At 36.6% G+C, this 17,375-nt stretch overlaps 1 protein-coding gene across 1 annotated transcript in view; it reads left to right on the top strand.

Annotated features, from left to right (window-relative positions):
- Positions 1-17,375, top strand: part of LOC131841313 (syntaxin-binding protein 5) — a 401,890-nt gene that overhangs the window by 300,625 nt on the left and 83,890 nt on the right. Inside the window, 1 exon segment of the mRNA XM_059189637.1 lies at positions 7,380-7,562. Coding sequence (XP_059045620.1) covers positions 7,380-7,562 — 183 coding nt within the window.

Here is a 17,375-nt window from a genome sequence, read left to right as displayed (position 1 = left end):
TATACTATTTATAACTGTATATCCAGTTTTTAATTAGCTTTGTATAATTACAAAGCTAATTAAAAACTGGGCCGGCTGGAGGTCCATCATAAGAGGTTTCCGAGTTGCCATTCACGTCTCCTAGCCGGGACTACGGTCCCGGCTAGGAGACGTGAATGGCATTTGTTGTCGTGACGTGAATGGTGTTTGTTGTCATGTTGGATGAAGACAGGATACGTCCTGTCTTCATCCAACCGTACCACTTGCGCTATGTCTTCAGCACAACAATCTATCTGAGTTATGGAATCCATCAGATGTTTCTGCAAAGAACTAATAGAAAATGATTTTATGGGCGCAGGCGTGTATTATAATTTCAAGAAGTAGTCGGTCCTTGTATTTATGGATTCATTTCGGAACTTTTTGTTTTTGGACTGTTTAGAATATCACTACATAGTATAAAAAGTCGCTGTCGCTGTCTGTCTCTATGTATTCTTAAATCTTTAAAACTATGCAACGGATTTTGAAACGGTTTTTTTAATAGATAACAGTGATGCAAGAGGAAGGTTTATATGTATAACTAGCTGTACCAGCGACCTCGTCCTACGTAACTTGGTTGGTAATACCAAGTGAGCAATTTTGAATTAGAGTTATTTACATGTCGATGAACAACAAAAACCTGTTTTGTTGAATCCTTCAACAACGAACAAGTTTTAAGACGTTTCAATTTGTTTGTGAAAGGTTTAAGACGTAGTTACTCTAATCTTGTTTACAGAGAATGGACGCTTTGTATATATTAATCGAAATTCAAGGTTATTTAAATACTGTACTCGACTAATTAGCGTCACTTCACATTTCACACTTATTTAAAATGGTTTTAGGGTACAATGGGACTGACATGTACTTAGATGGTACAAAAGTCCCTAAATTTAAAAAGAAATTAAAAAAAAAAAAACATTTCACACAGCCCCAAGTACCAAGGTAAGCAGAATTTGTGGGTACCAGAAAACTTATATAAATACAAAAATTTTTTCGTCAATACATTTATTTACAAAAGCAGACAAACAATACTGTACTACTACTATTGTACTGGTCGAAGAATCGAATCCACGACCATCGGAAGTAAGGCTATGTACTAAATCGTTGAAGTCGTATTTCATTCTACCACCAAAGCAGACCTAACAAAGCAATCCAAACGGGCATCGAATTACGACGGCCTGGAATAGAATAGAATAGAATAGAAAATCATTTATTCAAATAAACTTAATTTAAGCACTTTTGAATAGTCATAACAATTTGTTTTTTATCTACCACGCGTTCAGAAAGCTGTCTCATCACAAGAAGAACGAGCAAGAAACTTGTGTGTTGCTCTTTTAAATAATCCTTGTAAGTTTACATTTACAAGTCGAAACGTGTGAATACAAACTACCAACAAGCACTAATTTTTTGGATCAAATATAAATATGCAATAAGATTAAATCAGTCGTAGTGATAAGAGCAGACCAGTCCCTACAGCTGGGTTGAGGTTCGAACCCATAGCGGTGCCCTCAGAGTTAAGTCGTATCCGTTATTTATTTATTTTTAAAGATTACCAACATACCACCTTTCGCTAAAATATCAAAGACCTCACGGAAACGATTTATTAAAACCTATATCTGGAGTATAGCCTTGTATGCGTGTGAGACGTGGACATTAAATCAAAAGGAAAGAGACAAACTGGAGGCTTTTGAAATGTGGTGTTGGAGGAGGATGGAAAGAATTAGCTGGAAGGATAAAGTAACAAACGAAGAAGTACTACACAGGGTAAAAGAAAAAAGACAAATATTGAACACCATAGAAAATAGACGAGGAAAAATGTTAGGGCACTTGATACGGCACGATGATTTCATGAAAATTATTATTGAGGGGAAAATAGAAGGAAAGAGGGGCAGGGGAAGACCAAGGAATAGCTACATCAAACAAATTGAGGACAAAATGGGAGTCGTGTCGTATCAAGAATTAAAGAGCATGATGGAAGATCGCGGAAAGTGGCAAGAGCTCCACTGACAAGGGCGTAGCTCTTAAATTATGAATGAATGAACCAACATAAGATACAGCAATAAAAAATCGTTGCGTCGATGACAGCATCACATAATCAAAGTGAGAAACACCACTCATCAAGTAAATAATTAGTTTATTAGCATACAACGTTATAATTTAATTTTCTCATTGCTTTCTTGATTTTAGAAATATGAAAGCGTAGCGGTTTTTGTATTGATTGCCGCATGCATTCTTATGTAATATGTGAATACTACAACTATCAGATGGCAATTGTGAGTAGCTTTGACGTGGTCTAGTGTTTTGAGTAGTCATGCTCACTAAAATGTCCAGACTTGTGGCGGCGTGGTGGGCCGGGTCATTGGGCTCCCTAATATATGGTCGAGCGCAGTGTGGGCTGGCTCATCCGTCATACTCGTGAACGGGTGCTGCTTGTAGGGACTGGTCTGCTCTAATCACTATGACTGATTTCCTCTGATTAATTGTTTAACCAGTTGGTTATATATTCAATATTTTTTATATTTGAGTATATAATTGAATTAGTGCTAATTGGTGGTTTGTATTCACACACTTAAACTTAAAAATGTAAAGTAATAATAAAATTATTTAAAAGAGCAACACGCAAGTTTCTTGCTCGTTCTTCTTGTGATGAGACAGCTTTCCGAACGAGCGATAGATTAAAAAAAAATGTAATGACTATTCAAAAGAGCTTCAATGTAAGTTTATTTGAATAAATGATTTTCTATTCTATTCTATTCTATTCTTACTGTTTTAACAGAAGCTTTTAGTAGTTTATGTAAAGGATAGAACCCTATCAGCTGTAACAGAGTTCCGTACCTGTTTTCCAATCACGGCCGCACTGCGACCGAGCTTATACAAACAGCACGAGCTTTCCGTTGTCCGATGTGTGCTCGCCGTCGCCGAACCGTAAAGCACTGAAAGCTTGCAATGTAAACAAAAGCTGCTTTGTAACATAGTGAGTCTTGTTTCTAACAGTGTCAATAGAGACACAGACAGGATGAAATTTTGTTTCGTATCAACATTTAAAGAGCTTGATGGAAGATCGTGGAAAGTGGCAAAGCTCCACCGACAAGAGCGTGGCTCTTAAATTATGAATGAATGAATGAATTTTAATATAGCTATTACCACGGAATTCCGCGTTCTTCGTTTTCTTGCCAGTTCTTCTCAATTGGATCTATATACTGAACTGGAGTAGGGAAAAAAAATTAATATAAAAAAAGACGTTCATAGACAGCTAAAATGTCCTACATGAATAAATTATTTTTGAATTCGAATTTGAATTTATTCGTCGTCCATTCCACGCTTACGAAATCGCGGGCACAACTAGTCTACACATCTATACATATAAATAAAATTGTAGTGTCTGTTTGCAATATTGAAATAACCGTTTTTTACTACATGCATATGAATATAAATACGGTACATACACCAAAATAACATTTTTTATAATTTTTATCTGTCTGTTTGCTCCGGCTAATCTATAAAATGGCTGGACCGATTTCGACGGGACTTTTTTTGGCAGGTAGCTGATGTAATAAGGAGTAACTTAGGCTACTTTTATTTTTGAAAAATAAAGTTAAATTCCACGCGGACGATGTCGCGGGAACAACTAGGGATTTTAGGCTCCGTAACCGTAACCGTAACTATCAGATATCCGATATAAAAAAATAAAATATCCGTAACATAACCGAATCCGAAATAAGAGTTTCAGATAATATCGGATAGGGGCGGAGCCTAATTGAGACACGTTATGTAACCATTTTATTAGCTATTTGCATTTTACTTTTGAAGTTCCTTAAAAAAATAATATCCGTAACCGAAATTATCCGAAACTAACGGATAATCCGAAATAATTTCATATCCGCATCCGTATCCGGTATAATAATCATTTCTATATCCGAAACCTATCCGTATCCGATATTTCATATCCATAACATCCCTGATATTGAGTTATAAGCTAAACACAGATCTGTTTGTTGATCAGAGTTCGGCTCACAACAAACGTAACTTAATTTGATTTACTCTAATCGTTTCAAATACCTACAAGCAAACTGTACATAATACTGTTTCGGATCGACGTGCTCCCTCTAAGCTCCCGTTGAGTGCAATGATGGCTGGCTCATCCGTCATACTCGTGAACGGGTGCTGCTTATGGGGACTGGTCTGTTCTGGTTGCGAACACTGATAAATTTTTTTGTTTTTGCAATAGCATATGCTGGTGGTCACTCTATTCTCCCAAATTTGAATTTAAATGAATCTGTATTATTGTAAACATGTACAACATTTATTTGAAAAGAATACGAGCCGAGTTTAGTCAGTTCTTAGCACGAAATCATCCGAACTGACGGTAGATTTGATATATCATAAGAGTCTGTAATATACTATTACTATACAGATACCATTACAGTACATTACTGTACAGACATTAATAAAGATATATTTTGACCCAGTTAACTTTATTAAACCTCTATACTACTTAATGGATTTGTATTAGTTTGTTTAATTCCTCTACCATTAGCATGTGCGAGACCACAAATATTCAGTGCGCGAACCTCACCGCTACTGGAAGCGTTACCTTCTCTATTGGTGATCAAATTCCGACCGTTATTGAATCTACACTGATATTGCGACATGTGTTTCGCCTGCACGAGGCATCATCAGGCAATGTCTAGATTTCAGATATAGCTTGGAAGCCTAGTTCACTATTCGGTCTTAGTTCTCGAAGCACCAATATATTTTTAACAGTTCCAATCGAAGATATGACATTATCTCCTTTTATTGGACGATGTACATATCTTAAGATGCTCTCCGACTATTTTTCTACTATAGTTTTCTACTATATTAACTTTAATAACTGTTAACGATGAAATGAATTCGATTGCGCATTTCAGGAGACTCGTATCAAATGTGGTAATGTAATCATTTCTGAAATGTTAAAATATTTTATTAGGTATCTTTTTACGGAAGTCCATTTCATTGCTTGATGGATTTACATTATTTTGTTTCATTCCGCTACTGTTATCATGTGTGAGACCACAAATATTCAGTGCGGAAACCTGACCACCGCTACTGGAAGCGTTACGACCTTCTCTATTGGTGGTCAAATTCCGACCGTTATTGAGTCTACCACCCATATTGCGACACGTGTTTCACTCTGAACGTCATCATCATTGAATAAAGTTTGGATATAGCTTGGTAGCCGGTATACTATCAGGCTCTTCAGTATATGCAAATTCGTGTGTAAGTACGTAAGTAAATAGTTCATTCATTCATTCATAATTTAAGAGCTACGCTCTTGTCGGTGGAGCTCTTGCCACTTTCCGCGATCTTCCATCATGCTCTTTAATTCTTGATACGACACGACTCCCATTTTGTCCTCAATTTGTTTGATGTAGCTATTCCTTGGTCTTCCCCTCCCCCTCTTTCCTTCTATTTTCCCCTCAATAATAATTTTCATGAAATCATCGTGCCGTATCAAGTGCCCTAACATTTTTCCTCGTCTATTTTCTATGGTGTTCAATATTTGTCTTTTTTCTTTTACCCTGTCTAGTACTTCTTCGTTTGTTACTTTATCCTTCCAGCTAATTCTTTCCATCCTCCTAGTAAATGGTAGTATTGCAGATTTATTTGTTTCAAGAATTTCAATATAAACGCACCCCGCTGTCGACGGGGCGTCATTTCGCTCGTCGAGGCGCCCTAAGTCGTAGGAATGATCACCATTGTTTCACAAAATTACCAAACTTTTGAGTGTTTTAGCGCTCTCGTTCGACCGTGGGGAAAGCCATTTGCGTTAGATATAGCCGGGTATTTTGCTATCCTGTACGTTTGCCTCCTGCCTCTTTTGAGGTTTTATTCTCTCTCTACAGGCTTTTAAGTATTTATGGTCGGTAGAGTTAAATACTGCAACTGAATTTCGATTGAGCTAAAATTTGCATACTCGTTTAGTAAAGATAGATAGATAAATTCTTTATTCACAATTACAGACACATAACATACATGAGATACAGAAAAAACACGAATTAATAAAAGAAATGTAGGTGAGTTTATGTGCTGCGAAAGTGAAAAGGCAGCCAACTCACACTCACACGTGATGATAAATTACAAAAAGAATCACCAACTATACTAACAACGTGTAGGTTTTCGGTAACGACAATAATGTTTTTATAGGAAAACTTAAAATCTATAGCACTGACAATATTATCTCATTACACTAATAATGAGTGCGTAGCGATTTATATGTTGATTATCGCATGCCTCTCACTTGTTATACTGTAATTATTATATAAAAAAAACATCTATTCAAAAGAGCAACAGACGAGATTCTTGCTCATTCTTGTGATGAATCTGCATTCCGAATGAGTGGTAGAATCAAAATATGATTATTCAAAAGTGCTTGTAATGAGTTTATTTGAATAAAGATTATTTCTATTTCTATTTGTTTTCGGGTCAAGCAGCAATATCACAGATTGCCACAGATAATTAAACTACAGTCCCAAATTTAATAGTCGGCAATGAATAATAAAATTCAGTTGGTAATTTGCGAGTACCAGGAGCAACCGCGTTATTGGCAGTCATTTGTTTTATGAGCTGCCTGAACTGTGGACTGTTCTCTCAGACGATTGTTTATTTCCACTGGTTTACGATTTTTCGGGAAACTTCTATAGACTTGGTTAATGATTTTGTCTGTATTAAATAAAGTTTTAAGTATATTTATCCATTGATATACCCTCGGTCCACCAGAGTTGTGCTTAATTTGGACCACGACGGTGCTGTGTAAATTGTCCAGATTTTTTTCTCAATAGGTCTTAATATATGGTCATTTAGTCCCAAATTTAGCAGAGTTACTACAAGCCAAATTATGTAAATATTGAATAAATATTGTATAATATTATGCAGGTGCTGAATACCAGCGCCGCGACAGTTGGCTGTCGCGACAAATGCTGAGTGTCGGCCTGCTGAGTCTGGCAAATCATAAATTATTACGTACTGTTAAATATAATTTTTTGTAATGTACGCGTCTATACATATATATATATGTGCATGTAGATGCTGTACTGGTTTCGTCTGTCAAACGGTTACTAACCCAGTTTTTAATGTTATTCATCTCTGAAAATAATGACTCGCAGGCATAGGTAGGTGAAAATATTGTTAAAATAGCATGAGCCAGCTTCTTCAAACAGTTTTATGATCGACGACGTGCCCGAAATATTTTGAGGCGAACCAATGGCATGCGTGCCATTGGTTGACCTACCCTGGACTAGACTATATTCTACGCAGGTAGAATAAAAAAACAAAGATAATGCTGTTATAAAACTGGCAAAATTTCCTTAAACAAAACACCTCAGACTTGGCAGACCAGGCGTGGATGCTCACGTCCGCCATGAAGCAGGAGAAGCAGTTCTCCACGCCAAATTCCTGATCAACGAGGGTGCGCTGGTCACAGCGACTGCTGACGACCAGCTCCACCTGTGGACCTTCAGGCAAAAGTCCCCACATCGCGCACAATCGCTCAAGTTCCAACGAGAAAGGTAAGTTTTTTATCATTTAATCTTATCATCTCCTTGATCTTAATTTGTTTATCTGTATGTATAATATTACTCAACTACACGTTTTCATGATTTATTTATAACTTTACATAAACTTTTGGATACTGAGGTATATTCTTACATCTCACTTCGGCGCCAAGCAGCTTTGTATTAAAGCTTTGTATGCTTAAAGTTTTGCATTTAGAAAGCTCTAAGCTTCTACCATACAATCAAACCATCTTCTTCTATAAATAAAATTGGAGTGTCTGTTTGTAATATTGAAATAACCGTTTTTTATTACATGCATATCAATATAAATACGGTACATACACCAAAATAACATTTGTTACAATTTTTGTCTGTTTGTTACGGTTAATCTCTGAAATGGATGGACCGATTTTGACGGGACTTTTGACAAACTTTCATCCCCTATTAGATCCCCTTGGGGATAGAATTAATCAAAATCCTTTCATAACATCTACCTGCATGCCGAATATCAGCCCGATCCGACCAGTGGTTTGGGCTGTGCGTTGATAAATCACTATGTCAGTCACCTTTGAGTTACATATATTTAGATATCGATCAAGCAAGCAAGCGAGATCCCGATATGCCATCGGATTTTGAACCTTATCATTATAGCGACAAGACTGGCATTGATGTCAATGATTGCCTCTTTTATAATGTATCGATCAGGCAAGCAAACGAGACCCCAATGTGCTATCGGATTTTGAACCCTATCAATATAGCAACAAGATTAGGATTGATGTCAATGATTGCCTCGCCACTTATATCGTGTACCGATTGAAGCAATTTCATCAATACCGTGATATTATGAACGTAATAACAATATTTGATAACCGGCGAGACGTGGAGCGGATATCGAATCTTAAAATATCCGCAGATTGTTTGTATGTAGCTCGAAGGGTTCCTTTGTGTTATATACACTTAGTATATATATATAAATCTACGCTATATACACATATCATGAATACCAAATTTTTTTATCACACGTAGGTGGCAAACAAGCATACGGCCCATCTGATGGTAAACGGTTACCGTAGCCTATGGACGCCTGAAACACCAGGGGTGTCACATGCGCGTTGCCGACCCTTAAGAAACCTTAATATACCCTTCTTGAAAAACCCCATGCTGTAGTCTCTCGAGAAAACCTCGGCAGGTAGTTCATTCCACAATGTAAGTGTACGCGGGAGGAAGCTCCTCTGAAACCGCACTGTCCGAGACCACTTAGGTTCCAGCGTGTGGGGATGAATTCCCTGTCGATGGCGAGCGATGCGATAGTAAAAGGTAGCCGTAGGCATCATGTCAAACAATTCATCAGAACACAGTCCGTTGTATATTCGGTAGAACACACAAAGCGATGCGAAGTCTCGCCTCAAGCTAAGTGGTTCGATACCGTTTGAGAGATTGGGATCATCGACAATTCTCATAGCACGTCTCTGAACCGAGTCAAAAGGACCGAGCTGGTATCCAGGTGCTCCTGCCCAAAGATGAGAGCAGTACTCTATGTACGACCGAACTTGAGACTTATATTATACAATAGAAGTCTCTGGTTCGCAGTGAAGTACCGCCTCGCTCTATTCAGCACACCGAGCTTTTTGGACGCCAGCTTGACCTTTTCTTCGAGATGACTACGGAACTCAACTGTGCTAGAGATGTCGAGACCGAGAATCCCAATACTCTTAGAGATGGCGAGCGGTGCGATGGTAAAAGGTATTACCAATATTTTACTTACGTAAATGTGTCCATCTATCTGTTACTTATAAGCAACTAAACTACTAAACGAAACTTAAAAAAATTGATGGTATTGCAAATACATAGACAATCATGGATCTCAATAAATAATCTGATGTACGGAAAGGATGAAACTTGCAGTTGTGGTTACAGATAAAGTATACATATAAATAAAATTGGAGTGTCCGTTTGTAATATTGAAACAACCGTTTCTTACTACATGCATATGAATATAAATACGGTACATACACCAAAATACATTTTTTACAATTTTTGTCTGTCTGTCTGTTTGTTCGGGCTAACCTCTGATATGACTGCTTAACTTAGACTACTTTTATTAGTTTTATATAAAAATCAGGTTAAAAGCTAGTACTATATATATATAAATCTGTAATGATATGTATGTCGGTATACCACAGTGTTATAAAAGAATATATTGCATAGCCGGTGCGTTTAAAATAATGTTGAATATTAAAAGATCGGTCCATTTTGATACAGTTTGAAATATGTTCAGTAATCCCGAGTGTGAGCCTGGAATATATTGTGTGACTCGTAAACAACGCAGATGGTGCGTTGTGGGACATTTCTGAATCACTGCGGACGCGACACGAGAATACAATTGGCAACGAAATGAGTTAGGGGTGACGGAAATATTTACTAGAGGCCGACTTTAAAACGACGTGCGCAAACTTACGCAATATAAATAAGCTAATTTTACCTAAATGCCATCTGCACAAAATTAGTAACTCATTCTATGGTAATTGCATAAGATTTTATAATAAACTGCCAGAATCTGCATTAAATCTGACAGAGAGGCAATTAATCTTATATTAAACAATTTTTATGTAAGAAAGCCTATTACAGGATAGACGAATTCATAGACGACAACATATCAAGTAAATAATTAGTTTATTAACATACAACGTTATAATTTAATTTTCTCATTGTTTTCTTGATTTAATTGATTGATTTTAGAAATATGAAAGCGTAGCGGTTTTTGTATTGATTGCCGCATGCATTCTTATGTAAAATGTGAATACTATAACTATCAGATGGCAATTGTAAGTAGCTTTGACGTAGTCTAGTGTTTTGAGTAGTCATGCTCACTAAAATGTCCAGACTTGTGGCGGCGTGGTGGGCCGGGTCATTGGGCTCCCTAAAATGTGGTCGAGCGCAGTGATGGCTGGCCCATCCGTCATACTCGTGAACGGGTGCTGCTTGTAGGGACTGGTCTGCTCTAATCACTATGACTGATTTCCTCTTATTAATTGTTTAACCAGTGGGTTATATATTCAATATTTTTTTTCTATTTGAGTATTTAATAGAATTAGTGCTAATTGGGAGTTTGTATTCATACACTTAAACTTAAAAATGTAAAGTAATAATAAAATTATTTAAAAGAGCAAAACGCAAGTTTCTTGCTCGTTCTTCTTGTTATGAGACAGCTTTCCGAACGAGCGGTAGATTAAAAAATGTAATGACTATCCAAAAGTGCTTCAATGTAAGTTTATTTGAATAAATGATTTTCTATTTCTATTTCTATTTCGTACGCAGGTAACTCAGTCTCACCTAATCAACCGCTTGTCCCTGACGGGTCTAGGTTTGAAAAAGGGCGAGCACACTAATTTCATAGTCTAACAATGCAAACAGACAGACAAACGATCGAATCTTACCTCTTTATAATGCATACAAATACATATAAATAAAATTTGAGTGTATCTTTGTAATATAACAACAACAACTACAACAATATAACAGTTTTTTACTTTACATATGAATTAGATCTATGTAGGTCGCAGTGCTACAGGTAAAAAAAAATCAACCGCTAAGCAGCTGAGCAAGAAACTTGCTTATAATTTTATTGTTACTTCACATTTTTAAGTTCAATTATGAGAATACAAACTACCAACTAGCAGTAATTCAATTACATACTCAAATAGAGAAAATATTAAATATACAACCAACTGGTTAAGCAACTAAATAAGAGTAAATCAGTCGTAGTGATTAGAGCAGACCAGTCCCTACGAGCAGCACTCGTTCACGAGCCAGCCATCACTGCGCTCGACCATATTTTAGGGAACCCAATGACCCGGCCCACCACGCCGCCACATGTACATTTAGTGAGTATGACTACTCTATTTGTATTCTTAAAACAATTGAATGCGAAGCACATTCGAAATCATTACATGTATAAAACAAAGTCGCTGTCGTTGTCTGTCCGTCCCTATGAATGCTTAAATCTTTAAAACTACGCAACGGATTTTGAGGCGGCTTTTTTAAATGGATAGAGTGATTCAAGAGGAAGGTTTATATGTATAATACATGTACACCCGTGCGAATCCGGGGCGAGTAACTAGTTTGAAATAAATACAAAAGAGTTTTATGTCTCGATGGACTAATGAATCCATTACTAGAAATGTACCATGTCAGATAGACTTCACGCGGTTCCTGGCAACCATATTGATAATTTCCTTGTGAGTTCCCCACGATGAGGTAACAGATCTGACCTCATGCTCATCTTATCATGCTCCACTGGTGCCACTCCAGCGTATACCGTTGGGAGGTCTGTTGCTACTATGTGGGCCGGTGCTGGCTGGGAGCCAGTCTAATTCCTTGCTATCAGCAATCCTATATGGTAAAATAATGTTAAATATGTCATAGGCAGAAGAACAAGTCCACTTCAAGCTCATCTTATCATCCTCCACTGGTGCCACCCCAGCGTAAACTGTTTAGGCAGAAGAACAATCCCAAACAATTTCATTTTAAAAAATCAACTGGATCGTCAGTTTCTTGTCATGACAGCCTCAGTGGTCTAGCGGTTTAGAACATCGCTTTATTTCCGATGGTCGCGGGTTCGATTCCTCGCACAGTGCAAACATTTATATTCATGAGTATGATTGTTTGTATCAGTGTGGGTGTTTTCTGTGTATATTATGTATGTATGTACAAAATCTAAGTATTTGTATCAGTTGTCTAGTACACAAAACACAAGCTCTGCTTACTGTGTGACTAGATGGCGCGGTGTTAATTGTCCAAGCTTATTTATTCATTTGTCGTTTATACAATAAGTAAGTAAATTTTTAAAATAAGTTTATTCGCTCAATTTATAGAACTGCAATACAAATGTAATATGAAATGAAACACATCATAATTCAATGTCCGGCATGTTACCCTTTGTTTACTCCAACCCCCGTCCACGGGGTGAATGCGGGCGAGGGGCGTGTCGGATGACATCCCCGTTGCTATAGCAACGTAACTGTTTTGCAACTCGGACGTGTCGACTGACCGCGTTCTGTAAATAGACTGATTTCCCTCACGTTGCATTGTCCTAGATTACTGTATCAGTACAGATATGTACACTAGTTAAAAGTTTCAAATTGTATTCACATATCTTCACTACATATTATATTATTAGTATTGTTCGGATTAATACCAGCTGCTGAGTTTCACCACCGTACCACCCGTCAGAAACTAAAATACCATCCTGATCATCTGGATGAATGGCGGTCTTCCACAGTGCGGTTTTCTAGAAACTTTTTGCCTCGCACAACCACATTGTGGAATCACCTTCCAGCAATGGTATTTCCGAACCGATACGATATTGAAACCTTCAAGAAAAGAGCTTATTCCTTTTTAAAAGGCCGACAACGTACTTGCAATTCCCCTGGTGTTGCGGTGCTCATGGGCGGCGGTAATCACTTACCATCAGGTGAGCCGCATGCTCATTTGTTCCCTGTGTTATAAAAAACAAATATCCATCCATAATCACAAACTTTCGCATGTATCACTACATAGTATAAAGTCGCTGTCGCTGTCTGTCCGTCCCTATATATTTGCTTAAATCTTTAAAACTACGCAACGGATTTTAAAGAGTTTTTTTTTAATAGATAGAGTGATTCAAGAGGAAGGTTTATATGTATAATACATGTACACCCGTGCGAAGCCGGGGCGAGTAGCTTATCTATATATAACTGCTTCGGTGGACTATCGGTTTTTCTACCAATGGTCGCGCGTTCTATTCCTCGCACGAGCAATTATTTGTAATCATGAGTATGATTGTTTGTATCTGGTTGTTTTCTATGTATAAAACGTATGTATTTATATCAGTTGTCTAGTACCCATAACACAAGCTCTACTTAACTTGGTACTAGATGGCGCTGTGTCAATTTTCTTTGAGATATAATTATATTATTAACTAGGTCTACGCGACTTCGTCCGTGTGGAATATAGCTTCATTTCTCCAAAATAAAAGTAGCCTAAGTTACTCCTTATTACATCAGCTACCTGCCAAAAAAAGTTCCATCAAAATCGGTTCAGCCATTTCAGTGATTAGCTGGAACAAAAATTGTAAAAAATGTTATTCTGGTATATGGTACCGTATTAATATTCATATGCATGTAGTAAAAAACGGTTATTTCAATATTACAAACAGACACTCCAATTTTATTTATATGTATAGATGAGAAATATGATAAATTTGAATATACGTAGTAAATGAATTAATTATAACATAAATAATCACAACGCAGCGATATAATTACGCAATGGTACCCACCCTCGGGGGTGCCGCGCCCCAATTATTCCAATTACCCTCAAACAAAGGATTTACTGTGTCATTCACACGCCATTCTAAACTGTATCAAGGAGACTAGGCCAGTGTTTCCCAACCTTAAAATATGGTCGAGCGCAGTGATGGCTGGCTCATCCGTCATACTCGTGAACGGGTGCTGCTTGTAGGGACTGGTCTGCTCTAATCACTATGACTGATTTCCTCTTATTAATTGTTTAACCAGTTGGTTATATATTCAATATTTTTTCTATTTGAGTATTTAATTGAATTAGTGCTAATTGGTGGTTTGTATTCACACACTTAAACTTAAAAATGTAAAGTAATAATAAAATTATTTAAAAGAGCAACACGCAAGTTTCTTGCTCGTTCTTCTTGTGATGAGACAGCTTTCCGAACGAGCGGTAGATTAAAAAATGTAATGACTATTCAAAAGTGCTTCAATGTAAGTTTATTTGAATAAATGAATTTCTATTCTATTACTTCTTACAGCCATGTCCTCCAAGATTCAACCCATTTGAAATTTTCGAATCATATTATGAAAAATTAAAACGTAAACCTGAAAACCACATTGTGAGTGTGCCTTTCCATGGCTACAACAAAAAGAGGACGAGGCAGGCCACCAACTACCTGGTTGACAAATGTCCATAGGGACCTGAAGGAGTTGGGCCTGTCAAATGACGATGCTTACCAGCGAAATGTATGGCGCTCCAGGATTAGAAAAGCCGACCCCGAGTAACGGGAAGACGCGAGGATGAAGATGAAGAAGATATAATGAAAAAATTATATTCAAATTCCATTCTCTACTATAACACGCGTGTATTATGCATTCAAAAACTTCCTCTAAACTTGCTACTAAAACTATATTTATGTCCATTGCGTAATTTAAAAGATATAACGATATCACGACTTACCCCGTCATATCAAAACCGCCACGAGTAGATTTCCTTTCAAATGTAAATTATGGGAACATTATTTAAACTTGTAACCTTTCCTGTTTTTTAATTCCATTATTTGTATATTTCATTATCAGATTATTAAATATGTATTTATGTATGTATATATATACATAATATAATAATAATACAATATCTCAGGACAAATCACACAGCGCCATCTAGTCACACAGTAAGCAGAGCTTGTGTTTTGTGTACTAGACAACTGATACAAATACTTAGATTTTTTGTACATACATACATAATATACATAGAAAACACCCAGACCGATACAAACAATCATACTCATGAATACAAATGTTTGTACCGTGCGAGGAATCGAACCCGCGACCATCGGATAGTGAAGCGGTATGCTAAACCACTAGACCACCGAGGCTATTTTCATTGCTAATTGATTAATTTAATTATATTCCGCCTATATTGATCAAATCACTGTTAATTAATATTTAACATAATGAAGTATTAAAGTTAAGGATTATTATAAATATTGTAAATAGCGCCATCTAGTACTTATAGATCGAACTAAGTTGTTTGCTTCTACCCTACTACACGAACTTCGGTCTATAAATACGGAGGTCGGTAGTTGAATAATTCTCTTTCGTTGGGTGAGCCGCGGCATTCAGTCAACGAGCGCAGAGCGTGCCGGTTGTGTTTTGGATATTAAAATAAATTGTATTAGAAATGGGTTTATCCCGGTCTTAGTTGAGCCTGGGGGAAACTGCAAGTAGTGAAGGTGAGTGTTAATGCATTCTAAAAGGACCTTTTAAACCTACACCCGTGTCACAAGTCACGGGCGCTACTTGGTGTTTCCCTTGCGGTAGCCGGCTTCAAAGCCTCAGTCGTCGTCATTATAGTAGATCTTATAATCCTCACGATGATTCGTCTGGTATCAATATCCGCTCTTATATATATGTAGTTATTTATTCATATTTTTATGTGTATCATTTAATATATTTTTTATGTTTGCACCGCCAACAATTATTCTATGCACCACCCATGGTTGACTGGTAGATAATGCCATAGGGTGTTAAGTCCGCCATATGTACTTTAAAATTATGTGCATTAAAGTTTTAATAAATAAACAAGTATAAAGGAAAAAACAGCGACGGTGACTATGTAATGATTATTAGTATAGATTGTTATAACATTGTACAAAGCTCTACTATATAACTAGTATAATATCCTGGAATTTAGTTAATTAATATTAAGTGGCTATGGATCGCAGTTTGGTCAGTAGATGGCGACGGTGGATGGCCGTCAAATCCTAATTAATTGTGATCGTTATTGGAATGTTTGTGGTGGTGTGTGGCGCAAGTTATTAGCGGATAGCGATTATTACGTGGGGGTACTTTTGGTATTTTTATAGACTAAATGTGACGATGATAATCCCATCGTAATAATACCAAATAATAACAAAAAAGAACAATTAACTTAATTATATACCATGCCAGCCAGTACATGAAATATAGATGTATTATTAGACCTACTATATATATATATATATATATATATATATACATACTAGCTGTTCCGGCAAACGTTGTTTTGCCTTAAAATAAAAAAAAAAAATTTAGCGGCGGACTACCCCTAACAGAATCCCTAGGAGGATGAAAAATAGATGTTGGCCGATTCTCAGACCTACTCAATGCGCTCACAAAATTTCATGAGAATCGGTCAAGCCGTTTCGGAGGAGTATGGGAACGAAAACTGTGACACGAGAATTTTATATATAAGACTAGCTGTCACGGCAAACGTTGTTTTGCCTAAAATAAAAAAAAATTTAGAGGCGGACTACCCCTAACATTTAGGGGGATGAAAAATAGATGTTGGCCGATTTCATGAGAATCGGTCAAGCTGTTTCGGAGGAGTGTGGGAACGAAAACTGTGACACGAGAATTTTATATATAAGATATATTATAGACACAACATTTCACAAGAATCTGTCAAACCGTTTCGGAGTAGTTTTGTTACAAACACTGTGATACGAGAAAAAATAGAAAATCATTTATTCAAATAAACTTACTTTAAAACGCATTTAAATAGTCATTTTTTTCATCTACCGCTCAATACCGATATATTATATACACTAGCTGACCCACGCAACTTCGTCTGCGTGACACTTACTTGACATTTATTATTATATTTCGCCCAATATACATAATATCTTTTAGAAATAATCTTTATTCAAATAAACTCAATGAAAGCAATTTTGAATTCATCACAAGAAAAATGAGCACGAAACCTTTATGTTGCTCTTTTGAATATATTTAACAAATTATTACACAATAACAAGTAAGAGGCATGCGATAATCAACAAAGAAACCGCTACGCACTCATTCTTAGTGCGACCAGATAATATTGTCAGCGCTATGAATTATAAGTTTTTGCTATAAAAACATTACTATCATTTACAGACTGTTCAATTTTATAATAAGCATTTTAATAGAATAGAATAGAATAGAAAATAATACAGAGTGTTTTATACAACATTTGAATCATATTCAATTTTTTTTAATATAGTCTATATATTATTCTGATTTA

This window comes from Achroia grisella, unplaced genomic scaffold (assembly GCF_030625045.1).
Source record: "Achroia grisella isolate CSIRO2021 unplaced genomic scaffold, CSIRO_AGI_Agris_v1 utg1581, whole genome shotgun sequence".
Lineage (NCBI taxonomy): Eukaryota > Metazoa > Arthropoda > Insecta > Lepidoptera > Pyralidae > Achroia > Achroia grisella.
This window is presented reverse-complemented; position numbering and strand designations above follow the sequence as displayed.